Genomic DNA, 26,418 nt, shown 5'->3' with positions numbered 1-26,418 from the left:
ATGTGTTGTTTTTTCATAAACAGTTTGTTTCTAAAACAGTAATGCATAGAGATTAGAAAATTGTTTCTCTTTTCACTCATAAGCCATGCTTTAATTGAGCTTGAGGGATTCCAAGTTAATTTGATCCACATTTATGCTCATCTTTATTAAAATTAGGACAAACATATCCTCACACTTAACTTAGGTTAGCTTTTTTAAGGCAGAAATTTAAATAATAAATATTAAAATGTATCTAGTTGAAATTTGACTTAGTGTCTCCTAATTACCAATTTCTATAGCCTTAATTGCAGTAGAATTCTATTGTTTTGGGAGAGATTTTATTATAATGGTGTTTTGATTCATGTAGTTGAATTTCACAATGTTGTATTCTCAGTTCCATTTAACCCTTTGATTTGGCGAGGTCTGTATTTTCAAATAACAGTCACAATCATTCTTGATAAAATAGTTAATTTCTTGAATATGTTTTTCTAGCTTTTTAATTTATTTTTACATTTTTTGAGGGGGTTGGATCACACCCAGTGGTACACAGGGCTTACTCCTGGCTCCACATTCCAGAATCACTTCTGGTGGGCTGGGGGACTCTATGGGGTGCCAGGGATTAAAGCTGGGTCAGCCATGTGCAACCAAGTACCCTACCAGTTGTTCTATCACTCTAGCCTCCGTTTTTTAAACATTTTAAATATGAAGCAGATATTATCAATTATTTTAAAAAATCAGAATAAATAAAATTTCCAAAAATGATTAGCAAAAATCAAAGGCATTAATTAAAATACAGATATTAATTCACTAAATATAATAGTGAAATAAAATTTTCCATATTTGAATACAAAACATAGAATAGCACAAAATAACTTACTTTAGTGTATTGTAAGTGAGTTTAAGTATTTTCCAAGCCATAGGCTGAACTCTTTTCCACACATGCCCACCTTCTTTCTTTTTCTTGTCCTCTTTTAACTACACTTTCAATCTTTAGCTTTGAGATTTTATTTACTCATTAATATAATTTACAGATTCTAGTTTAAATATAATATTTATATCCTGTAAAATTTATGAGCTAGAATACAAAACTATTTTTAGAAACTCAAGTACTCTAAAAACTTACATTGTGTGTGTGTCTGTATGTGTATAAAATATAAGTTTATTAAGTTAATGCCACCAGGGAAATGGTTCGACGGGCTGGAGCACATGCTTTGCAGTTGGGAACTCCAGATTTAATCCTCAGCAGCATATGCTCCTGTGCTCCTAGTACTGTTGACAGTGACTCACTTCTCAAGATAGTGCAATGACGTTAGCATGTTTCTGCTCTTCCCTCCTTACTAGTGGGACAAAGCCTTGTCAATTGCGCCAGGTGTCTCTGTGAAATATTGGAAGAAATTAATGCAGAGGTAAGACAGAGCAGCTGTGTCTAAATAGAGTTTTTTAAGTGTTTGAAATTAAAGCAGTATATAACTATAATGGTATGTTTTGAGATTTTTTTTTAATCCTTAGGTTGTCTCAAATCATAACTGAAAATCTATCTTGTGATATGATAAATAAATTAGTTTTGATTTCTTTTGATAGCCTAATAGTTGACCTGATAAAGATAGATGAAGGCAGCTTTCTCCTGACAGTGGAGATCTGTCATTAGTATTTTATGCTGTTCAGATGTGCTATTGAAATATAAGTGGAAAGACCTTTTTTTTAAAAAAAAAAAAAAAGAAGTTCATAGACTACTAACCCTAGGAAGCGATCTTCAAATTTTTCATGTAGACTTGAAATGTTGCCACTTCTCTGTGGATGCAAATGAGGTTCTGATGATTGAAAGAAAAAAAAGAGTTACCATAGAACAAGCTTAACTAAGACCATAGCCTTAGAATGCCATAAAGAAATACGATTTTTCCTGTGGTGTAATAGTTTCCTGGAGCAGTTATAACAAAGCACTGAAAGCTAAGTGATTTAGTACAATAGAAGTTTATTCTATCAGAAATTTAGATGCCACAAGCTGAGGCAAAATTGTTGACAGGACTGATTTCTTCGAAGATTCTGAGAAAGAAAACATAAAACACTCCTTTTTCTCCCCGCACATTTGATTCTGATTGGCAACTAAAGTATCATTTTGCTTCTAGCTACACCTCTCCATCCTCATTGTGGTGTCCCATGTGTGTCCCGTGTGGTGATATTGTAGTGTCCCCTGTGTGTCTCTATGCCCACATTTCCTCTCTTTATAAGGACATCAATAACATGAGGTTTAGGGTTTACCTGAATTCAGTTTAACTGATGATAGTGGCAAAGACCTTACTTCCAAATAAGGTTACATTTAGAGATTCCATTTGATCATGCTTCAGCTCATCTCTTGAAGGACACAAAAACATAAAGCACAACTCACCTTATGAGACAATTCTTTATTTATTCAACACATGTTTAATTATTGCTCCCTATGTACCACTCACTGTTCAGTCAATAAAATGCTATTTAATAAATAATAACCTTGCTTCTGTCAATAAAAATAAAACATTTTGATTTTTTTCCTATAGGACATGGTTTAGAAAAAAAGTTGCAGCTCATATGTACAAATCAAAATAAATCAAAATTTGTCAGATTTGAAGCATGAAATCAAAACTGTCCTCAGCAACTACTTTCCCAATGATGTTATGCAAGCAGCAAACTCCAAACTCCAAACAACAGAATTCTTATGCTAAACTCTAAGAACTCCACACACCATCACTGAACAATTGTGAATACTATTATCCCAGTGAAACCTTAGCATATTAAGTTAGTAAAGGATATTTATTTCACAAAACTATGTTTCATCCTCAGTTAAAAATCAAAATCCAATTTTCTCTTATTCTTAGTTGCACAGTTGGTTTCTACATAACTTATAACTTTGTTTTAGAGTCCCAACAATCTGAAGAGATAGATTGGAAGTTTCTAGACCCAAGTTTCATGTATATAACAGGGATGAGACTACAACTAAACAATTGTGACAAAAACCAGGACCACAGAATGAAAACCAACTGGAACCTCTTAACAATGAGTGGGCGAAAGTATAAAAAATGTCTTGTATACTCACGTAAAGATTAGTGGTTAGATTGAGTGATTTAATAGATTATTCTTAGGGCAACTAAAAATTAAACATCAAGGAACTTAACTGGTATTTCTGTATCACTGTATCACTGTCATCCCATTGCTCATTGATTTGCTCGAGCAGGCACCAGTAATGTCTCCATTGTGAGACTTGTTACTGTTTTTAGCATATCAAATACACCACGGGTAGCTTGCCAGGCTCTGCCTTGCGGGTGAGATACTCTTGGTAGCTTGTCAGGCTCTCCTAGAGGGGCGGAAGAATCAACCCGGGTAGGCCGTATGCAAGGCTAATGCCCTACCAATGTGCTATCGCTCCAGCCTACCTGTAATTTAGGAAGGGAAAAAGCAACATGGTCAGTTGCAGATAATGTCAGTCATTGAAGGATAGAGTCAACAACTGAGTCAGGATCCTCTTTTCATCCTTACACACCTTGCATCATCATTATTTTTTAAATCTTGCTTAGGGTCATCTACATTGTTTACATTTTGTTATTATTTATATCCTTATATTATTCTTTTAAGTTGATTTTAAGCTGTTTATACTTAAAGACTAGTCATTGTTATTCTTGCTAACACACTGAAAAGTGTTATGTCTTTAATAGACATACTTATACCACATATGTACTGAACCATCACAGAGACCTACTTTGTGACTTATTTTCAGCTAAATACATTTCAATCAACTGAGTAAATTACACTGATTTAAAGACCTGAAACGGTCAACGCATTTGGGTTATGAAACTATGTAGTGTTCTAAAGGAAAATAGCTATCATTTTTATTATTTTAGAAAACTTTTGTCTTGCATATATGATAGTATTATAAAATGTCTTTTTAAAAATGGCTTTATGAAATCTGTAAATTTTAGGTCTCATTCAGAAAAATACAGTGTAGCTGGAAACACTGAAGTTTTCTGTAAAAAAATAAATTCTTATTTTATTAGGAGAGCTGATCAACTAATCCAGGAAGATAAGGATGATGTTATTCCTTATTGCATAGCTGTTGGTGATGTGAAAAAATTAGTCAATTTTTTTATGTCAAGAGGTCAACTTAAAGAAGCTTTGCTTGTTGCACAGGTACGACCATTAAATATAGATGTTGCATGCATTTGTGGATCGATTCATAGAGCAGATAAGACCCACTAGCTTTAACGACACCATCTGTTATTTACAATATCCTCTGTGCCTTGTCTTAAAGCCACTATGATCTACATACCTTCAACCATACGTTTCAGTATGATCTTTATTCAGTCTTTGCTTTGAACTGAATATATTTTAAATATTTTTCTTGGTTTTTAGGGAAATATTTTTTGGGGGAGGCATATCTGAGTTTTTTTTTTTTTTGCTTTTTGGGTCATACCTGGCTATGCACAGGGGTCACACCTGGCTATGCACAGGGGTCACTCCTGGCTCTGCACTCAGAAATTGCCCCTGGCGATGCTCACGGAACCATATGGGATGCTGGGAATCAACCCGGGTCAGCTGCGTGCAAGGCAAACACCCTACCCACTGCTCTAGCCCCACATCTGGCTTTTCTTAAGTCTTACTCCTGGCTCTGTGTTCAGGCATCCTTCTGGAGGTTCTTGGGGATAGATGTGGTTCTGGGGATAGAAACCATCTAAGGATTGGCCACTTGCAAAACGAACACTTTCACCACTGTTCTCTTTCTCCAGTCTTTTAGATACAAGAGTATCTCTATGAGAACAGTTGTGTGGTGTGTGTGTGTGTGTGTGTGTTTGAATAACTCTTTCTAGTACAGCTTCATTTTGATACAGTGGAGTTACTATTTTCCATTTCTTTCAAAATTGCAGGTTGTCCTCCAAATTTCAGTAGAAACCCCAAGCATGATTTAAGTATAATTTACTGAGAATAGTCTGAATTGTCCAAGTATCAACAAGTAGCTAAAGAATAACTGACGGTTGCCCTTGATTCCAGGCTGCTTGTGAGGGGAATATGCAAAGCCTACATGTTTCTACACCCAAAGGACCTTCCTGTTCTGATGAGACCTACAAGGAAGATTTTAATGAGTGAGCAATTTAGTCCTTGTTTAAAGTCCACGTTTTGCTGTGCTCGCTTTTCTTCTTTGGAGGTCTGTGTGTTTGATCCTTCCATACAAAAGTTTCCTCTCTCAAAGTGCATTTCTCACCACAGAGCAACTTCTACTACTGAGTGTATCTCAGGATGAATAGCCGGCACCGAGACACAGCCCATACATAGTTTTTGTCTCGTATCTTTTGATTTGCTTTTTTTGCGGGGGGGGGGGTCACACCCAGCATTGCACAGGGGTTACTCCTGGTTCATGCACTCAGGAATCACTCCTGGTAGCGCTCAGGGGACCATATGGGATGCTGGGAATCGAACCCGGGTCGACTGCATGCAAGTCAAACGCTCTACCTGCTGTGCTATCGCTCCAGCCATATCATATCTTTTGATTTGAAGCATGATGCTTTACCATCCTGTTGATGATGGGTTTTCAGTCTTGTGGTGTTCTAGCAACACCCTCCAGCCCTTGCCTCAGTGTCCCTCCCATCTGCCCCATGGCCCCATTCTTGATAAAGCTCAGTTCCGTAGACCACTTCCCAGGTTCTATTGAAAATCTATGACTCTTTCTACAAATTTCAGAAATGCAAGACTACATATTTTTTGTACTTTCTGACCACTTAGATCTCACTGTATTCCTAGATTTTCATAAACACTCACTGAGCAGAAAAAGAGCAATGGACCTGATTTCCTAATGTCTGGTTGTCATGCACTCTTTTTTTCCCCTTTTTGGGTCACACCCAGCGATGCTCAGGGCTTACTCCTGGCTCTGCACTCAGGGGTTACTCCTGGTGGTGCTCGGGGGACCATATGGGATGCCGGGGATTGAACCCAGGTTGGCTGCATGCAAGGCAAACACCCTACCCGCTGTACTATCGCTCTGGCCCCTTCATGCACTCTTGACTCCATCAAAGCCTGCCATTCATGAGCTCTACTCTCACAGTGTTTCCCGGGACTGTAAAAGTTTAAAGATTTTTCATTTTAATGGACTTCATAAAACTATAGAATCAAAACATTGAGGAGATAAGTTAAGCTTAACTATTTTAAGCTTAACTTAAAATATAAAAATGTCATAAAATTTTTATTCTGTTCTCTCTATATAAATAGAAAATTGAATAATAATTATTAAAAATGATTCTAGGTGAAATGCCAAGATTTATTAATAAAACACCAAAATTCCTCAAAAATGATCATATACAGAAATAAAATATCGGGGAAAAGAAGGTTTGCTGCTATTGGTGCTTCACTTTGAGATAGCATAATAACAGCACGATGACATTCATAATCCTATGACCACAATATTAAAAAATAAATTCAAATGGACAATTTGGGGAGATTTTGGGGAGTGGGTTGGGGTCACACCTGACAATGCGCTGGGGATATATGTGGTGCCAAGGATTGAATGGGGTAAACCATATTTGAGGCAAGCACCTTAATCCCATTCTGTCCCCCAAGCCTAAAATGGGAAATTTTGCATATTGTTTAATCCTTTTTAAAAATCTGATACTGTACCTTCACTCCTCTATTTTTGTGGCTCCTATTATGATGTTTGAAATGTTAGGGCTATTAACAAGTTAAAAAAATCTCTGTTGGGACTAATGTATTTCTCCCTGGTTCTTTTCTTATATTCTCTGCCATTTCTAAACTTGCCATTAAAAAACAAATACTAATTTTTAAAAATTCCACTCTAACCTGTATTTCTTCTAAGGTTTTTTTTTCTTATAGCTTAATCATAAATTATTCAATGTATGATGGCGAAGTTTGAAAGCAAGACTTTCCTTCAGCCGATAGAGTATGCATTTGGGGGACTTCCCAGCTCATCCGCTAAGAAAAACTTCTCTTGACTTTCCTCCCAAATCAGGCTTGATACCTTAATCAGATACCAGAGTAAATCCAATTTGGTGCCATATCTTTATAGAGTGCTCTTTAACTTTGGATGGGATAGTATTTATATAGAATTAAAAAAATATTTATATAGAATTCTCCTTTCTTCCTAGACTCCTGCACCGAGTGAGTAAAGAACTGGCAGAATGGTATTTTCAGGATGGCCGGGCCGTGATGGCTGCGTGTTGCCACCTAGCTGTAGATGATATTGAGGTACTGTAGCACTGTAGCACTGTTCATCGATTTGCTCGAGCAGCACCAGTAACGTCTCCATTGTGAGACTTGCTATTACTGTTTTTGGCATATCCAGTACACCATGGGTAGTTTGCCAGGCTCTGCCATGCGGGCGGGCTCTCCGAGAGGGGCGGAGGAATCAAACCCAGGTCGGCCATGTGCAAGGCAAACGCCCTACCCACTGTGCTACCACTCCAGCCATTGAGGTACAATGTTTCAAAATATTTGATATGAATGAAAATCTCTTAAGATGTGCTAGGATATTGTGGGGGGAAAATACTTTCCTGTATCAGGTCTGGTTATCAGATCTATTCAAAGTCTGAGTAAACTTAATATCCAATAAGCACACCTGAAACACACCCCTTTCTCTCTTTCTCCCTTTCTTCCTCCCTCCCTCCCTCCCTCCCTTTCTTCCTTCTTTCCTTTCTTCTTCCCTCTCTCCTTTCCTTCCTTCTTCCCTCCCCCTTTCTTCTTTCCTTCCTTTTTCCCTCCCTCCCTTTCTTCTTTCCTTCCTTCCTTCCTCCATCCCCCTTCTTTCCTTTCTTCCTTCCACTCCTCCCTCCCTTCCTCTTTTTCGTACTTCCTCCCTCCCTTTCTCCCTCCTTCCTCCCTTCCTTCCTTCCTTCTTCCCTCCCTTCCTCTTTTCTTCCCTCCCCCTCCTTCCCCCATTTCTCCCTCCCTCTCCCTTCCCTCCCTCCTCCCTCCCTTCTTTTCTTCCTTCCCTCCCTCCCTTTATCATTCCTTCCTTCTTTCCTTCCTTCCTTAACCCTATTATTTTTATCACAAGAAACATGTTAGTAACAATCTGACTTAAGTAATTCTATCATATGTGAGAAGCAGCAGTAAAGTCTTGTGTATTGAGAAGACCCAACTTGAGTGCCATTTATCTCCCATAATTTCTTTGAGCACATCATCCAACTTCTGAGTCTCAAATGTCTTCAGCTCTAAAATTAAAAACTGAATACATTCATTATTTTTTACATATGGTTGTTAGGATTATTAGAGGAAATACCAATAAAATAAATTTTTAGTGCTTATGAAGATGTCTTCATGAATTATAGTTTTAAGATATTTCCCATTTGACACACTAATGAAGAACATTTTAAGTTAAAGTGTAGAGTCTGTCTTTCATTTTTCCTTAGATTGGCTTTAGGGTTAATGATAATTATTGTATAATACTGAAGAAATTATTTCTTATTGAGCAAGCTTGCTATGGCGTACCTGATTCGTGGGAATGAACTGGAATTGGCCGTCTGTGTGGGCACAGTGCTGGGAGATTCAGCCGCAACAGCAACCCACTATGCCCTAGAATTATTGGCAAGGAAATGCATGATGATTCCAACATGGTAAGCATTCCTCAATGGAAAGGAAAATTTTATACTGAGTTGTACACTTTTTAAATATTATAAATGAGATTTTCAAAGACATATGTCGGGAGAAGGTATGCTTATTTATACATAATCATTGATGCATGTAAAATTAAATTGTGGGAAGGAAATGACCATATGAGGCTGGAGTAATAGTGAAATCTACCGTGGCTCTATAATGAAATGACTGTGATCTGTTGTGTTTTGTTTTGCTTTTGGGTCACACCTGGCAATGCACAGGGGTTACTCCTGGCTCTTTACTCAGGAATTACTCCTGGCCATGCTCAGGGGACCATAGGGGATGCTGGGAATCGAACCCGGGTCGGCCGCATGCAAGGCAAACGCCCTACCCGATGTGCTATTGCCCCAGCCCTGTGATCTGTTCTGAAGTTACCCAATTGTAACTGTATAATAATTAAGCACAGAAAGACTCATCAAAATATTGAATGTAATAGCACAGATTATCAAGATTATACTTTTTCACACTGTATGCTTGTGTGTAGTCTTATGTCTTAATTTAAGGCTTGGAAAATAAAGTCAGTTTTTGAATAAAAAGTAATAACAAAGATGATTTCACTGTGAATTTGGAGCAGGCCATTTGCCCCCAACCCTGGGGACATACATTGGACAGTTCCTGAATGAACAATGGAATTCTGTTCCCTTCTGAAGAGCACTGCTTATTGGGCAGAGAGTCCTTCACATAGAGACACCTTTAGAAAGGATGATATTTCAGACCTGAGTGATAGTAAAGCAGGTAGGGCACATACCTTGCATGCAACTGACCCGGTTTTGGTCCCTGGCACCAAATATAGTGCCCCATGGATCAGCAGTGATTCCCGAGTTCAGAACCAGTAGTAAGCCCTGAGCACTATTGTGTGTGACCCCAAAATAAAAACAAACAGAAATTATGCTATGCACAAAAAATTATTATATACATAACCTATGTATAATGAATAAGGATAATTTTAGTAAGACTTCAGTAATCCCATTTCCAAAGACTTTGCCTAATCACCTTGTCAGAGGTTCTACCTCCAAAAACTATTGTATTGGGAATGAGGTGTTTTACAAATATGGGGGAACAACACTTCCTCTCAATTTTAACCATGCCTTAGTGAATGAAAGTTTCTTCCCCCCAAGAAAATGTAGTGGGGTCTACCATCAGTCTTAGATATAATTCTATCTAATGCTGCCTAATTGCCAAGAATACCTAGTTTTCCCTGTAAGGATTGTCTTAATGGCAGTTACCATAACTTGCCTCCACCCATCCCATAGCATGAGGTGTGGCTCTAGCTATTCATTACAGAGGTGACAGACTACATGCTAAAAGGCATCCTCTTATCTACATCAAATGAAATTAGTTCCTTTTCTTAAAGTGACTTGTTTTTTTTAAAAAAACAGATTCACAGATTCATTTTAAGAGATGGGTTAAAATCTTTCAGCCTGAAATAAATAAAATCTTGAATATAATTAAGTGTCTTAGTTCCTTTTGATATAAAACAAACTTCTCTTTCATTGTAACGAAAGGAAGAGGACTCTGGAGTCTTTTTGAATATCCATGCATGAGTATGCCAGACACTAAGATGCAATTCGAATTTTGAAACACAGTGCTGATCAGGTTGATTTGTACAGGAGATCTATCACTTCATAGCTATTAGTAATGCTCCGCAAATTAAAAGAATCAGTGTTAAAAGAGGTACATATTCCCAAAAGAGTATTCATAATTTTATAAACCAAGACTGTTACTCATCTTTCACATTTACTGGTAAAAGTTTGCTTCTGGTTTCCTCTTGCCTAATCATGGTATTTATATTTAATTTCTTTTTAGCTTTCCATCTGTTGGATACAGGTACACACCAGTTTTATTTTTAAAAGTTTGATTTTTTAATTTATATTTTTATTATTAGACTAGCTTGTCTTAGGAGAAGTGCTCATTAACTGTTTTTCTTCGTTTCTACTTCACTGAGGATGTCTCCAGGGGTTGGGCACTTGCCTCACTTGTGTGATGTGGTCCCGTAATACCAAGAGCCCTGTAGCTTCCTGACCTGTAGAAGGAATAGCCAGACAGAGCATGCGTGGGAGTCCAGAGCCCTGATAAAAAACGGTCCACATCAGGGGAGGGGAGAAAGTATAGCCAGGAGGCAAGTTTGCAGCCAACCTGGGTTTGATCTCGAGCACCATATATGGTTCCTGGGGTCCCACTAGGGTGTGATCCCTGAGCACAGAGCCAGGAGGAAGCCCCGAGCACTGCTGTGGATGGCTCCCCACCCCTAAAATAAGATTCACATAATATCAATGAATTATATAAGGTCTAGCACATAGAGCATACCTGCAAATAATGAGAATTTGCAGTTATGCAAATTATAACCTAGGTACAAAAATCACTCATGATGTTTAGGTTAAAATCATATAATAAATTGTGGCTTTTATATGTTTTCAGGGGGGCACCCGGTGATGCTCAGTATTCACTCCTGGTAGGCTCAAGGGACCATAGGGGATGCCTTGAATTCAATCTCGCTTGGTCACATGTATGGCCAGCGCCCTGCGCACTGTGCTATCTCTCCACTCCTAGATAAACTGTGGTGCAAAACTATAGCGCTCTCAGTTAAATGAAACTGCTTGTTTTGATAAAGAAATTTTAGAGTTAGTTTGGTTTTTCTGTATCATTATATAATATATACTGTACTGTCTCGACCCCAATTCATTTCATTTTAAATGCCTTCTTTTCAAACGTTTGAAATAATTTGTCACATTTATCAAAATTTTGAAAATTTTAATTTTTAGAAAATATATTTTTAAAAACTAAATTTTGTATTTGCAGATTTGTGTGTTAATTTGTACCTGAAATTTAAGAACTGGGAAAACTATCCCAAAGTTTAAACATAGAGCTTTATTGTATACAGATTGTAATGAGCTGATTAATATAATTTCTGTTGTTGGCAAACAAGTGTAACAAAAGTAGAATTATCTTTCAGAAAGCATGCTTTATAATTCTAAAGAATGTCTAAAATGACTTCATTTGATGACAAAATTATTTTATAACAAAGCTAATTATCAATGCATAGATTTGGTATAGACTTTTAAAACTTTCAAAATTTTAGAATGTTTTTTATTCATGCCCTTTAGTTTTCATAATTTACATTTATGTGAGTTTCATTGTTAAGTAGGAAATTACTAATTTTCATGTAAATTGGAGAGCATAGGAGGTATAATAGCCTTTCTTTGAAATCGTTCTAAATGTTAGTTTCAAATTATTTTAATTAAAGTTTCCTCCTTGTTCAATGAATAGGAACTTGGCAGCTGATCTTCTTCTAATGACTCCTAATAATGAACTACAGTTAGTAAAACTTTGTGCTTTTTATCCAGGATGTACAGAAGAGATTAATGATCTTCATGAGAAGGTATGTGGGCAATACTGAATATTCCAGTTTAGAATTCAGTGCTATGCTATAACTGTTGTTAGGTAGCACAAATAGAAGCCCTCACAGGGAGACAAATATATGTTTCATTTCAGGTCTTTTAATAAATACAACAAATATATATTTCAGTGTATTTTGAAAATATATTCTATGTATTCAATGAAACAAAAATATATTTAATGGATAACAATGAACAGCAATAAATAGCACTTAGCATTTACAGATGTTCAAAATCGTTTTCAATTTAAGTATCTATTTGTATTTCACGCAGTTCTTATGAAGCCCATAAAGGCAGAGGGTATTATGCCTATATTACACATAAAGTAAACTCAGAAGAGGTAAGAACATGCCTGAATGAGTTCATGGGTTGAGAACTTCGGCCAATTCTGTTTTCTGGGGAGCTTAAAAAGTAAAAGCAGTGACTAAGTAGAGAGTCAAGATGATAATCACCTATAACTGCAGTCCGGCTTGACTGGGGAGGAAATCCACATAGCAAGGATCCAAGCACACAATTCACTTGGCAGTGAAAGGAGGAATGTGATGAACTGCCTGGAAATGATGCAGGATTTAAGCATAAAGAGAGACATCTGTCCTTTGGGGTCTGGAGTTCCCCCTGCAGGGTCCCAGCCGCAGCAAGGGGAGTGCTGCTTTTGAGGGGAAGACCCACTTGCAGCACATGTCAAAATCTAGAAAAGGCTTTTGAGACTTTGGCAGGGAGCCCAGAATATATGAGATCATCTTTTTTCACCATATGCTGCGCTCAAGGTCACAGAGTCCTTTTGATGTGGACTCAGTATGTCTTGGTGCTTCCCTAGCTTTTATCTCTCCAAGGCAGGCCCTCTACTCAATTTAAACACAAATAGATATTTAAATTGAAAATGATATGAGTATTTATAGATGCTAAGGGCTATTCATTGTGTTTATTAAATACTTTTTGTTGTATTTACTGAAAGACCTAAATGAAGACCCACATCCCTATTGAAATTTTTTTAGAGAGAGAGAGAAATAGAGGGATCTCAATGTTTGATTTTTATAAAAATGAAATAACTGGAAATATGAAATGAATAAATAAATTAATTAATAAGTTAGCCATCTTAGTCATCAGGGTTATTTGTAAAAAAAAAAAAAGGAACGAGAGTGAGAAACGTGAAAGAAGAAAAGAGATGACCCTAGGAGTCGGAGATAGTACAGTGCGTGGGGCATTTGCCTTGCATGCAGAATCCTCAGCTTCCCATATGGCCCCCTGAGCATTGCCAGGAGCACTGAGCCAGGAATAACCCCTAAACATGGATCGACAGGTGTGGTCCAAAAACAAAAAAAGAAGAAGAAGGAGAAGAAACAGTAGAAAAAGAAAAGAGATAACCGTATTATTCTAGATAAACCTTATCCTGTGTATTTTAGATAAGCCTCATTGTCTTAAGCTTTATGTGAAAAAATATCACATAAGATATATCACATAAAAAAACCTTATGTGATATTTTTTCACAATAGAAGCAAAAGTCCCAGTAGTTTCCAAATGCTGGTGAGACAGAGCATGAAAGTATTTATTTTTAAGGGTTGATTTGAAACAAACCAACAAATTTTAACACTAAAACATTAGAAATAACAAAAATACCTCAGAAATTGTTATAACAAAAAATATTTCAGACAATAAATGGAATCATTGTTTTCTATATATAGAAATAAAACTTTTGAAGTGTGCTTTCTGACACTTCAGGACACCAAAGTTAAAATTTTAAAAGAATATGCATTTTTTGCCTGTACTTGGACTACAATTGCATTATTTCAAAGGCCAGAGGAAATGAAATATGATGTAGGGGACATATTAATGTATGCCTTTTATGATTTTGACATTTAATAAATTTTAACACTGGTGAGTTTCATTTGTTCTAAACCAAAACAAATCCCAACATTTTTTGCAAAATGACATTCAGTGAAATTTACTGCAAGCTAATTTTAATTTCACAACCAAAATATTTTACTTTCTCATCTTTTATTTTTATGACAATAGGGTAGCTGTGTGATGAAAAGCTACTGACACTGCAGCTAATATTATTATTAATATTTCCATAATTATATATTCATACAGATTATTGTATTTGCATTCAGTTTGAGCAACTGCAGTAAGAAAAACATACTGCTATGCATATCAAAATATAAATTAGTTATAATGTTTATTCCTGTAAATTTTATTGATAATCTCACTAAACCAATTGCTTTTTAGTGCAAGCTTCCCACGGTAGAAGAATGCATGAAGTTAGCTGAATTAGCTCATGCAGATGGCAATATATTTGATACTGTAAAGTATTATTTATTAAGTCAAGAACCAGAAAAAGCTCTTCCAATTGGTATTGACTTCATAAAAGGTAAGTTTTGGCTTGATAGATTCATTTAAAATCTTCTCATTAATTTGATCTTTTCATTCATATTAGATATTGGTCTCAGCATCATAAATTTAAAAAGGAGAGATTACTATCTGTAAGGATCCAGGAGCACAAAGATGGGTAAATAATCGGGATCTAGAAAATAAGAGGCAGTACAGAGCCAGTGAAATAGGGAAGATAGCGAGGGGTGAAAACCCAAGGTCAATCTCTGGTGTCATTTAGCTGAGCACCAGTAGGTGTTGATCACCCACAGGTGTAGAGAGCTCTGTGATCTCCAAGCAGCTAGCTCTGACCAAAAAACACACAAGTAGACAGAATTGTCCAGAAAAGAATTACCTCCACTAGGAATTCAGCCAACACACAGCAGAAACAACATCTGCACTCCGATGTTCAGCACTATTCACAGTAGTCAGATTCTGGAAACAACCTGAGTGACCAAGAACAGACTAATGGATAAAGAAACTATGGTACATCTACACGATGGAATACTATGCAGCTGATCGGAAAAATGAGGTCATGAAATTTGCTTATAAATGGGTTGACTTGCTGAGTGAAATGAGTCAAGAGAGGGACAGATATAGAATGACTGCATTCATTTGTGGTGTATAAAAAGTATATAGTAGAAGACTAATATCCAAGGCCAGGGAAAACAGGGGCTAGGAGGACTGGCCAATGTTTGCAATCTACCACAAGTGCATGTGGGGCAGAGGGTGGGTAAGGTAGAGAAGAGACCAGTATGACAATAATAGCTGGGAATGGTTATGCTGGACAAAAACTGAGTGTTTGAAGTAGGTAAGGGGACATCCTTTCGGTATCTGTATTGCAAACCACAATGCCCAAAAGGAGAGACAGAGAGATATATAGAGAAAAAGAGACAGAGAGAGACAGAGAGAGAGAGAGAGAGAGAGAGAGAGGAGAGAGAGAGAGAGAAAGAGAGGTGCCTTCCATAGAGGCAAGCAGGGGGTGGGGGTGGAGGCTGATGGGAGAGAACCTAGGGCACTGGTGGTGGGAAATGTACAAGGGTTGGGGATGGGTGTTGGAACACTGTATGACTGAAAGCTAATCATGAACAGCTATGTAAGGGTCTATCTCATAGTTATTCAATAAATTTTTTTAAAAAAAGAAAGAAAATAAATACACTGAGAAAAAAAAAGAATTGGGTCATGCTCTACCCAATTCTTTTAGAAAGGAAGATAGTCAACAGGCTAGAACATGTGGTTTTGCGTGCAGATCAAAGTCTATCTCTGGTTCAGCATGGGGCTTGAGCACTGCTAGGGGATACCCTGAAGCACCAAATCAGGGCTATCCCCTGAGCACTACTAGGTGTGGCCCTCAAACCAAAAAAATGTATACTGATTATATGAACAAGGCTAAATGCTATTGTTTAAAAGATCTTTTATCTGGTTTTAATTTTCCAGAATACATTAATAGCTCAAGCTGGACTTTGGATACCATTTACCCTGTTCTGGATCTCCTGAGCTATATTCGTACTGAAAAATTAGTCTTGCATTCATGTACTGAGTGAGTATTTCACCTCCCAAATATAAAACTGAACCTCTGTAATATTTTACCACGGCTATATTTCTGTTTATATTAATAACTAAGAGAGGCTGGGTCTGGAGAGATTGTCCAGCAGGTAAGGTGTTTGCGTCTTACACAGCTGAGTCTGGTTCAGTTCCTTGTGCCCCATATGGTCCCCAGGCCCCACCAAGCGTGATCCCTGAACAAAAGCTGGGTGTAATACTTAAACAGACAGTTATGGCTTCTCCAGAAAAAGAAAGGAAGGGCAGATGCCTTATTAAAATTACCTTTCATTGGGGCTGGAGCGGTAGCACTGTGAGTAGGGCATTTGCCTTGCACACAGCTGACCTGGGTTCAATTCCCAGCATCCTATATGGTCCCCTGAGCACCACAAGGAGTAATTTCTGTGCAGATCCAGGAGTAACTCCTGTGCATTGCCGGGTGTGACCCAAAACACACACACACAATAATTAGCTATTATATTGTAGTCTTAATAAAAATATGGATTTCAATTTGAAACAGAAATAAGAAGTCATAGTTTTCCCATTTAATAATACTGTGTGTGTTAGCACCTGGATATGTGTACACATACACACTGATTCAATGAGGTCTAGTGCCAAGCTTGAGGATACTTTGAACCTTAAGAAAGGAGGACTCAAATCTCTATATATATTATGCCGAGTATACTAGGTTGTCAGAGAACTGAAAATATTAGGATGTCGATATAATTAGAAGAGTAGATATAATTCCTGAATTCAGGTAACATTTAAGGATGTGGTTGCTCATGTAATTTACAGCCCTCAGAAAATATTTATGTTTTTTAATAGAGACTCTGCGATGTCCCCATGGAAACACTGGTGCAAAATGCTGTGAAACTGTGAAAAATACCTGGACATCCTTTGACACTCTTACAGTTTACACAATCTGTCAGGGGGAAAAATGCTGAAATGTTACCAAATGAGGAAGTTAGGGAGAAATTATATAAAGAACAAGTGAAAAAATAATGAAAGTCAAGATGACTTGTGTGTTAGCATAAATGTCTGAATGGAATTTAAGCAATGAAAAAAATTCTCTTTGAGTTTAGAAAAATTTCTGTATTTTCTTGCCATAAATATTCATCAAAATACACAAATACAAGTGTATAAAAATAAATGAAGATAATATTCTGTGCCACACATTTTCAACTGCAAAATTTACATATTGTCTTTTAGAGCGAGAAATGAATTGCTCATATTATGTGGATATATTGGTGCATTACTGGCGATCAGGAGACAATACCAGAGCATTGTTCCGGCTCTCTATGAGTACACGAGGTAAAACCAATTTCTCTTCCATTATGAAATTGGAGAAATTCCTGTTGCAAAGATGATTAGTCACTAAAGGAATCAAAGAAGGCACCAGGGTCAATGTTGCAGGCACTCACTTCTCTCAGCATATGTTTTCAAGCATCAATAATTATGTGAAGCAGGAGTGAATTAGGCTTACTAATAGAAATCCTAATTCTAACTTATACTCGGGTTTGTTGTTCGTACGTGGATATACTTGGGATGGGGTTTTGCAGGACTATTCCACCACAAGTCTGGATTATAACCGTGATTCTAACATGCTTGGCCTCTTTTCCTCTTGCTTGAGTTACCCAGTTCCTAGAAATCTCTATTATGTCCATTTCTAAGCAAAATGGACAGGGAAGGGTGGGTGGTAGAGATAATTACTGAGCTTTTCTTGACAAGACCTTATGGTACCAGAAAGAAAGTTCATTTTTTAGAGCTTGTATGCCTATACCTCACTCTTCAGATCTGTGTGAATCTGATTTTAATAAGATGAGAAACTGGGTATTTTCTATCTAGGGTAAGAGGAAAACAGAGTAAAAAGGATTTTTGAATAGCAGAAAACTCGCCATATTACATTCAGGTAAAACCTACTTGCAAAACTTCTATATTATCTAGCAGTTGGCCAAATTTCAGCCATTAAAATATGATATTTTTTTTAAAAATCTAGCTCCTTCCTTCCTTCCTTCCTTCCTTCCTTCCTTCCTTCCTTCCTTCCTTTCTTTCTTTCTTTCTTTCTTTCTTTCTTTCTTTCTTTCTTTCTTTCTTTCTTTCTTTCTTTCTTTCTTTCTTTCTCTTTATTGAATCACCGTGAGAACAGTTACAAGGCTTTCAGGTTTAAGTCTCAGACATACAATGATCAAACACCCATCCCTTCACCAGTGCACATGTTCCACCACCAAGAACCCCAGTATACCCCTATCCCACCACCCCACCCCCCACTTTATTCTCTTTATTTCACTTTATTTCACTTTATTCTCTCTTTACTTTGATTACATTCAATTTTCGACAGAAAACCCACTATTATTTGGAATTTTCCCCCAACAGTCAGACCTGCCAAAAAAGTATCATTAGGTCATTTGTTTTCTATTGCTGATAATGAAGAGCATTTGATGTCGCATGGCTGCGAAAACAGCCGCACAGTTTTGGAATTCTGGTATTTTAGTAATTAGGTCCAGAGGTATTTCTGCCAGCAGCCGCTGCATTCCAAGTTTGGTTTGTGTGCCTCTGGGATCACAGCCTTCAGGTGCGGAGGAGCCTTTTGTGGGTGGCCGCTCAGGGTCCCGTCTGGGCGGGAAGCAGGGCCGGTTCTGCCCCTCCCCTGCCACCCATCGTGAGATTTCCCTCGAGCCCCATCACTACAAGCTCCTACCTCTCTGTCCAACTGGCTCCGAAAGACGGCAGTCGCCATGCTGCAGCAAAAAGGAAAAGGCCAAGGAACAAAAACCCTTCCCCTCCCGGATTGGCACAGGGCTGTACCTTAGTTCACAGTCCGGGAGCATTTTTGCCAGCAGCTGCTGAGTTCCGAGATTAGTTTGTGTGCCTCTGGGATCACGGCCATTCAGGGGCGGAGTAGCTGTTCCTGTATGTTTTTTTTTGGATATCAGGAAATATCTATGTGGCCGCGCAGTTTGGAGAAATAGTCCTGGTCCCCACATACCGGAGCCATGTTTGTAGAAGCTCATGGTCACCAGGATTCCATCTGGAGAAGGCGGGGAGACTGCACCTGCTCCATCTGAGGCACCCTGGTGTTACTGGCTCGGTCTGGGGTCTGGAGCATTCTCCGGTGTTGTGGTGCCCACCGGCCAGGATTCTTCACTGCTCTAGTTTCTTTCTTTAAATAATGACCACATTTCTAAGTCTACTAGTGTGATGTTATATAGTAGGTAAATGCCAAAATATACTGAGTATATGGATGTTGTGTTTTTCTTTCTTTTTGGGTCACACCCAGCGATGCTCAGGGATTACTCCTGTCTCTGCACTCAGGAATTACTCCTGGCGGTGCTCAAGAGACCATATGCGATGCTGGGAATCAAACCTGGGTTGGCTGCGTACAAGGCAAATGCCCTTCCCATTGTGCTATCGCTCCAGCCCTGTATGGATAAGTTTTTAACCCATTCTGTGACATTTCTGAGAGAAGCAAAGTACTTTCATGCCAAACTTCTGCCTTTATGGGGGTGAAGGAAGAACTGGGTCACAGGCAGAGTAGGAATTAACACCACCAGGACGCTCGAGGGGACATTTCCTCTGCAGACATTGTAAGCAAGATGTAAAAGCAACTTCTAGCAATATGAAAAGATATGAAAAAATAATCAGATTTAGTGTACAGAGTTAAAATATTATTCAGTGACCTATTCGACTGTTTGAAGGGAAATAATGAAGAAGAGAAATAGTCACTTTTATTATAATCAAGAATAAATGACTTAAGGTGAGTGAAATGAAAGAATATCTAAGATAAAGAAAATATGAATTTAGATTGAGAAACTTAAGAAATCCCTGATTTTAAAAGCTTCTCAGCGAAATGCATCCTTGTTGTCTGGCCTTACATATTGTATTTCCCTGAAGTTTTGTTATTCCTGAAGTGTTTTCCTCTCTTTTCTCCTTCCCATTTTCCCCATTCCCACAGTGCACTTCCTGCATCTCTCCTCCTCATCTCTCCTCTCTTCTGTTCTGTCCTTCAGACACCTCCCCCCCTTTCCTAGCTTTACTGGCACCTCTTTGGGGATAACTAACTTCAATCTTCAGGCATTGCCTGCTCTCAGCCCCAGGTGTGTATCTTCTCCAGCTTGCTAGACTCATGCCTTAAACTCAGTCTTTTCAAAATTTAAATCTTCAAAGATACTGCTTCGCATTTTGGATCATGGCGTTTCTGTTACTCAAAATTAAACGATCAGGGACATCATTTCATGTTGATGTCCTCAGCATCAGCGTCCAGTTATTTCAGGAAACTACTGCATCCCATGTTTTTTTTTTTTTTCATTTTCCCAACCTCAGTAGACCTGGTCCTTGATTGTCAACCACCAGAGTCCTCCATCTCTCTGTTATCTCTCAGTCAGCACATTCTCCATTCTACACAGTCTTGTGTCAGAATTCCTGAAACACCTCCCTTCCTAAATATTTTCCAGACTCTTCATCACTTACCAGACAACATTCTGAAGCCAAAATCAAATGTGAAAGCTTCACATTTATCACCCATAGTAGTTTTTTTTTTAATTCTCTACTCCAGCCAAACTGAATTATTTAAGTATCTGTGTTATACGTGAGTTTTTTCTGGGGATGTTTTTCTGGTGTTTTCTCAACCTGTATCACTGTATCACTGTCATCCCGTTGTTCATCGATTTACTCGAGTGGGCACCAGTAATGTTTTCATTCATCTCAGCCTTGAGATTTTTAACAGCCTCTCTTTACTCATCTTTCCCAACAATTGGAGGCTCTTTCAGAGTAAGGGGGATGAGACCTGTTATTGTAACTGTTTTTGGCATATTGAATACGCCACAGGGAGCTTGCCAGGCTCTGCCGTGCATGATCTCTCACATAATCTTCCTTAATTCACATATTTCTCTCAACCTATTTTTCTTTAATTTCCTCCTAAATTTTAATCATTTCTAGGCCATCAATAACTGCAAGGCAGATCAATTACTTAACAATTGCAAATTTGTTGACAGGGAAGTTATATTATTTAAGGATTTCACTTTGGCACTAGCCACACAATTAACCCAGAATTTAAAAAATTTATCATTTAAGGTATTTTTTAAAAAAGGGTAGTGATTATTGGGGGATAGTATGAATCAAATTTATATGTGGTTGTATGAAGGAGGGAGGGTCTGAATTCTCACCAATTCTTACAGCCCAGCACAATTGACAACCAGCAAGAGTGACCATAAATGTAAACTACAGGTGCCAGAGAGATAGTACAGGGATTAAGGTGTAATCAAAGGTGTAGTCAAAGCAAGCATGTGATTGAGCCCAGCTGGATCCCAGCACATATGTCCTCTTATCACCATCCAGAGTCATCCCTGAACACAAAGCCAGGAGTAAACTCTGAGCACCTTCAGAAGTGACCCAAAAACCGCTCCCCACCAAAAGTAGTTTACAGAACTGCTTTTACTTTTAATTTATCCCTCAGTTCTTTCTTAGGTAGTTTTAATCTTTAAACAGCCTTTTTAAAAACTTTAAATAACTTCCTTAAAGTGTACCACATTTTTAATGTCTCAGAGAGCGAACTAGTATCTTTTTATCTAAATCCCATGAATGCTGTTTCCAGCTCTCTACACACAACTCTGATAGATTATTGCTGGCATACATTTTTTGTCTCAGTGGAGACGTTATTGGTGCCCGTTCGAGCAAATCGATGAGCAATGGGATGACAGTGATGACATTCTTGTCTTAGTGTTCACTGACTTACTTTCTTACCCTTAACATGCATTTCTATTTTATTTAAATTTTTTAGTGAAGTAAAATATTTTTATTGAAAGAAAATTTTTTAGAGAAATGTAAGGGGAGAGTATAAGGACTTCTTTAAAAGGAAAAATATCCCTAACATGCATGACTGACAGTAAGCATATATAGCTACTAGTCAACCTAGGTTAGCCTGTTTAACCATTTACCACACATTATGTAGTTTATCCACCTGTTCACTCACTTAGGCTATTAAAAAACATTATTTATTAAGCATCATTGACTTTTCAGGGATTTAAATTCTAAATATGCAAGTGAGTATATATATATATATGTATGTGAATGCACATGCATGTATGAAAGCATAAACCCATCTATACACATTACTGCACACACATAATTTTTAACAATAATTATTAAATCTAAAATTGCACCTATCCTTAATATGTTGGATGTTTTATGTGTTAGTCTTGGGTTTCAGGTACTAATTTCTCCCTCTCATCTTAGTCAGTTATTAAAACGTCGGGAGGTGTCAGTACCATTAAAAATTGAACATCTTTCTGAGGAATTGGATGCATGGAGAGCTTGTACACAGTCCCCTGACAGGTAAGTAATTCTGATATAAAAATTAGAATACAGAGGGTGGTAATATTATATATAAACTTGAAAAGGTACCAAGTGTCATTATTGATTTCAGTTGAATAATGAATGAATCTACTTATTCAATATATATTCAATAACAATTTACTATATTGTTATTTTTCCATGCCTTTGGAAAATCCTTCGCAAATTTAAAGTTGATATGCTGCCACTTATTACGGGGAGTAAATATTTCTGCCTAAATAATCACTGGGGACATTTCTAAACCAAAGCTTAATAATTCTGTGATTTCACAAAAGTAAAAGGTGACATCTCTTGAAAATATAGGTCATCAGGAGACTCGCCGGGTACACCCCCTTCTAATTCACAAAGATTGCTCTATGCCACTTTATTAAAGAGACTACAGGAAGAGCCACTCAGGGAAATTGTCGGACCAGACTGTGTCACCGGGTCAAATCTTCCGAGTCATTCTGATATTCACATCTCTTGTCTTACAGGATTAAAAATCCAGGTACAGCCTAATGTCAGGCATAAATTGTAGATGTTTCTTTTTATGTTTTCTTCAAAGAGATCATCTGATTAAAATAAGTACCTTATAGAGATGCTATTACCCTTACTGCCTCTAGTTCATATCAATGGTGAGTTTCCTTTAAATGTAGAATGATGGTCATTCTACTATTATGAAGCAATTCATGTAGTAGATGTACTTTGTAACCAACTTTATGTCCAAATACTGGTAACACATATTCTTTAAGTCACAGAGAGATCACGTCCTGAGGAAAATTAAATAAGAAAAAGAAATAAAACAATAAGTTATGAATTATCTCAATAGATTAATTTAACTTTTGAGCCCCCTTTTATGTCTTATAAACACAAATCAGTTATAACCTGAGACATGTTTGTTATTAATATATTATGCATATTCTTGAATTGGCTTAACTAAACTTTTCCAGCCATTAAAAATTATTGAGATCAGTCTTAAGGGCTGGATAATTCCCAAGAATTGTTCTCTAATGTATGATCAAAGTAATAATGATGAGTAATGATACTAGAACCTTGCAATATGACCCAAAGGTGCCATTATTTGGAGAATATAAGGCAGCTTTCATTATCTCGGAGCCAGGAGCAGTATATGAGTGCCCATAAAGTTAATAAAGTTGAATATCCATAAAATGCTCATTGAGACTGTAGAGACTGTAAATTGGACTAAAACTCTACCTTTCAAAAATGTGCATCCTTTACTGAGCTGAATGTGATATTTCTAAGTAATGTGTTTTTTTCTAATACTGATATGTATAGTGTTCAAATTAAAAGAGGACAGTACAAGTACTAAAAAGCTGCCCCAAATTGCAAACCCTAACTATACCTTCATTTGACATTGCAAACCAATATATTCCAAGATACAGATTGAGCACATGCTTATATTTATGTTTATTATTGACTTGTGTTCCAAATAAGAACCAAAGCAGGAAATAAATTCAATAGCTTATACATAAGAATACACACACAAAAAAGCAGAACAAAAAAGTAATCACATTTTTCAGTTCAAGAATTTATCTGCAGTAACTTTCTTTGACTTCGCGGACACATGTCTAGCACTTGGGCCCTTCTTTTTCTGTTGTTCTTTTTCAGCTTATTTTCTTCCATCTGTTGTAGTCAAATGGTTAAGATGTGCCATCTGTTAGCCACTTAACCTGTTGGTGTCCAAAGTGAGGTTAAGAAAGAATCCAGAGCTAGAGCTAGTCAAGTGTTTCCTTCTGACCCTGATTTGAATCCCCGGCAGTACATACGGCCCATCAGACACCACAAGGGGTCGCTCCTGATCATAGGGCCTCTGAGCAGGCCAGATGTTGCCAAACGCCACCCTGCCCAGACACCCCAAAAAAGAGGGGGAGAAAAGGATCTGCTAATTGTCTAACATACACTAAAGGTGCATAATTGAAAGGAAGTTCTAGCTTTCCTAGATACTTTTATTTTGCCAGAAATTTAATGTGTTCTACTTCAGAAATTTAATGTGTTCTGGTTCTAACTCCATGGCCATTTCAAATATCTATGAATCAGAAGCTGTGTAATTCATGACGATTTTCAATATATAGAAATAATTTCTATCAAAAAGCTGTATTATTGAAACATAATAACTTTATAGCAAAATTTAAATAATTTTTAATTACATTTTAAACTTGGTTATTCCTTCAAAGACCAGAAAAATATAAATATAGGTTGGAAGGATTTTTTTTACTTTTAATTCTTGACATAAAGTGATTGATAGCACGATGATAAATATGCTAGTAAGTCACATGATTAATATGATTTTAAGTTACATACATATACATATTCAGTAGTACATTTTCACCTCCTGGAGAGCAGATTCTGGCTTTTAAAAAGTAAATAAATAACTTCCCTAGCTGTATTGACATAGCCTATGTGATTTAAAATTGTGAAGTAAATTTAAGACTACTGCAAGTCATAGCTACTGTTATCAATACCTTACATAAAGTTAAAATAACTGTGGAAATAGTTGAACATTGACGATTCTCATGGATAGCAGTGGTATTTTAAATTCATGAAACAATTCTATCTTGAAAGACATAAAGGCACACTTTAATGTTTCTACAAACTATGGTCGTTCAAAGCGCATAGTTTTTCCTCTTTTAAAATTTGCTATTTGTTTTGCATGCATAGCACCATTTTACTGTATTGTTTCTCTGGAAGTTTATAAAACATTATGTGAATCAATAATCTGATTTTTCTCTCACCTCCCACTATGTACAGGGCCCTGTATTTTTCCTTGAAGATGGGAAGTCTGCTATCTCACTGAATGATGCTTTGATGTGGGCAAAGGTGAATCCATTCTCACCTTTAGGGACTGGAGTTCGACTCAATCCTTTTTGATAGAGGTTTTTCACCTTCATGCTTAATTATTTTTGTAAAGAAGTACTTTTAAGGGTTAATATTAGTTTATCCTTTGTTGCCTAAAGCCAAAGGTTGGAAGGAGGAGGGAGGGAGGTGGGGAATATTCCATGATTTTATTCATTAACTTCAAGAAATAAAATATTTATATTATTTCAAGAAAATTAGGTGTCTCCTTTATAAAGTAGCTTTAGTAGCTCTATTTGGAAGGAAAGTAATATTTAAATTCTAAAAGACAATTCTAAGACAGCATAAAATACTTGATAAATCATAAAAGATACCAAAATGTGATTTTTTTAACCTTTGAAACACATAAAAGAATTATGCTTAACATGCAGTAAGTATCTAGGGAAAATCTGAATGAGTGGCAATATCTAAATAAGTGAATATTTGAATGAATGAGTGAATGAATATATCAGGATATCAAAATATTAGGAATATCCAAGTAAACCTCAAGTTAAAACCTATCTTGTTCTTTATAAAATATAGTAAACTTACATATATATAAGTTTATATATGTAGTATATAGTAAACTTCTAGTTTTTAGCTTATAATTAATAAATTTTCATCTCTAAGTTTAGTAAGTATCAACAAGAACAAATACTGCCGAATTTTTTTTTTTAAGAAAAAATATTTTACCAAGGATTTTATCTGAAATTCGACCATCAAAGTATAAGGGAATAGGTGATATATACATTAAAAATCTGGGGCCAAATACACAAAATGCATAGGGCTAAATGACAGATGGGGCTCCTCTCTTGATGCAGTTGACCTGGGTTCAGTCCCTGGTATCTCTATACTCCCAGAGCCCTGTCAGGAATGAACCCTGAGCATAGAGCTAAGAGTAAGCCCTGATTATCGCTGGGTGTGGTCCAGAAAACAGAAACATAAAGAGAAAATTACAAAATCCAATCAGAGCAAGAGAATTTGCATTTGATAATTCTTTGCTTCTGATACTAGTTTTGATCCATGCATTTAGTATTTACATGATCATCAATCATTCTATATTAACTAAAATAATTTTCATGATTAGTTTTAGATAAATTTCCAAAGGCAAGTAGGATACTGCAAGTTGAAATTCCAAAGGCAAGTTGAAGTTTTGGGTCTACTGTATAAATCAAATTTTTTTAAATTATTTTGAATATTTTTAAAACCTAAAATGAGACTATTTTGGTTTTGAAATGTATTAAATGATCACGTGTGACAAAGAATACTTCTTTGATATTTAACTCATTTTACAAATTTTCAAATTTTATAATATAGGTGTTTTTGTCAA

At 36.8% G+C, this 26,418-nt stretch overlaps 1 protein-coding gene across 4 annotated transcripts in view; it reads left to right on the top strand.

Annotated features, from left to right (window-relative positions):
- Positions 1-25,224, top strand: part of WDR17 (WD repeat domain 17) — an 88,213-nt gene extending 62,989 nt beyond the window's left edge. For all 4 annotated transcript variants that reach the window (XM_055123599.1, XM_055123598.1, XM_055123601.1 and 1 more), the window contains 13 exons: positions 1,321-1,385; positions 4,005-4,137; positions 4,996-5,087; positions 7,098-7,197; positions 8,425-8,564; positions 10,411-10,431; positions 11,872-11,983; positions 14,226-14,367; positions 15,804-15,906; positions 17,118-17,219; positions 22,140-22,238; positions 22,560-22,743; positions 25,005-25,224. In XM_055123599.1, the coding sequence (XP_054979574.1) occupies positions 1,321-1,385; positions 4,005-4,137; positions 4,996-5,087; positions 7,098-7,197; positions 8,425-8,564; positions 10,411-10,431; positions 11,872-11,983; positions 14,226-14,367; positions 15,804-15,906; positions 17,118-17,219; positions 22,140-22,238; positions 22,560-22,743; positions 25,005-25,124 (1,413 nt within the window). In that variant the 3' untranslated portion in view covers positions 25,125-25,224. The remainder of the gene's footprint in view (positions 1-1,320; positions 1,386-4,004; positions 4,138-4,995; positions 5,088-7,097; positions 7,198-8,424; positions 8,565-10,410; positions 10,432-11,871; positions 11,984-14,225; positions 14,368-15,803; positions 15,907-17,117; positions 17,220-22,139; positions 22,239-22,559; positions 22,744-25,004) is intronic.
- Positions 25,225-26,418: the final 1,194 nt, after the last annotated feature.

This window comes from Sorex araneus, chromosome 1, assembly GCF_027595985.1.
Source record: "Sorex araneus isolate mSorAra2 chromosome 1, mSorAra2.pri, whole genome shotgun sequence".
NCBI classification, from domain to species: domain Eukaryota; kingdom Metazoa; phylum Chordata; class Mammalia; order Eulipotyphla; family Soricidae; genus Sorex; species Sorex araneus.
The sequence above is the reverse complement of the archived record's forward strand: the minus strand, read 5'-3'. Positions and strand labels throughout refer to the sequence as shown.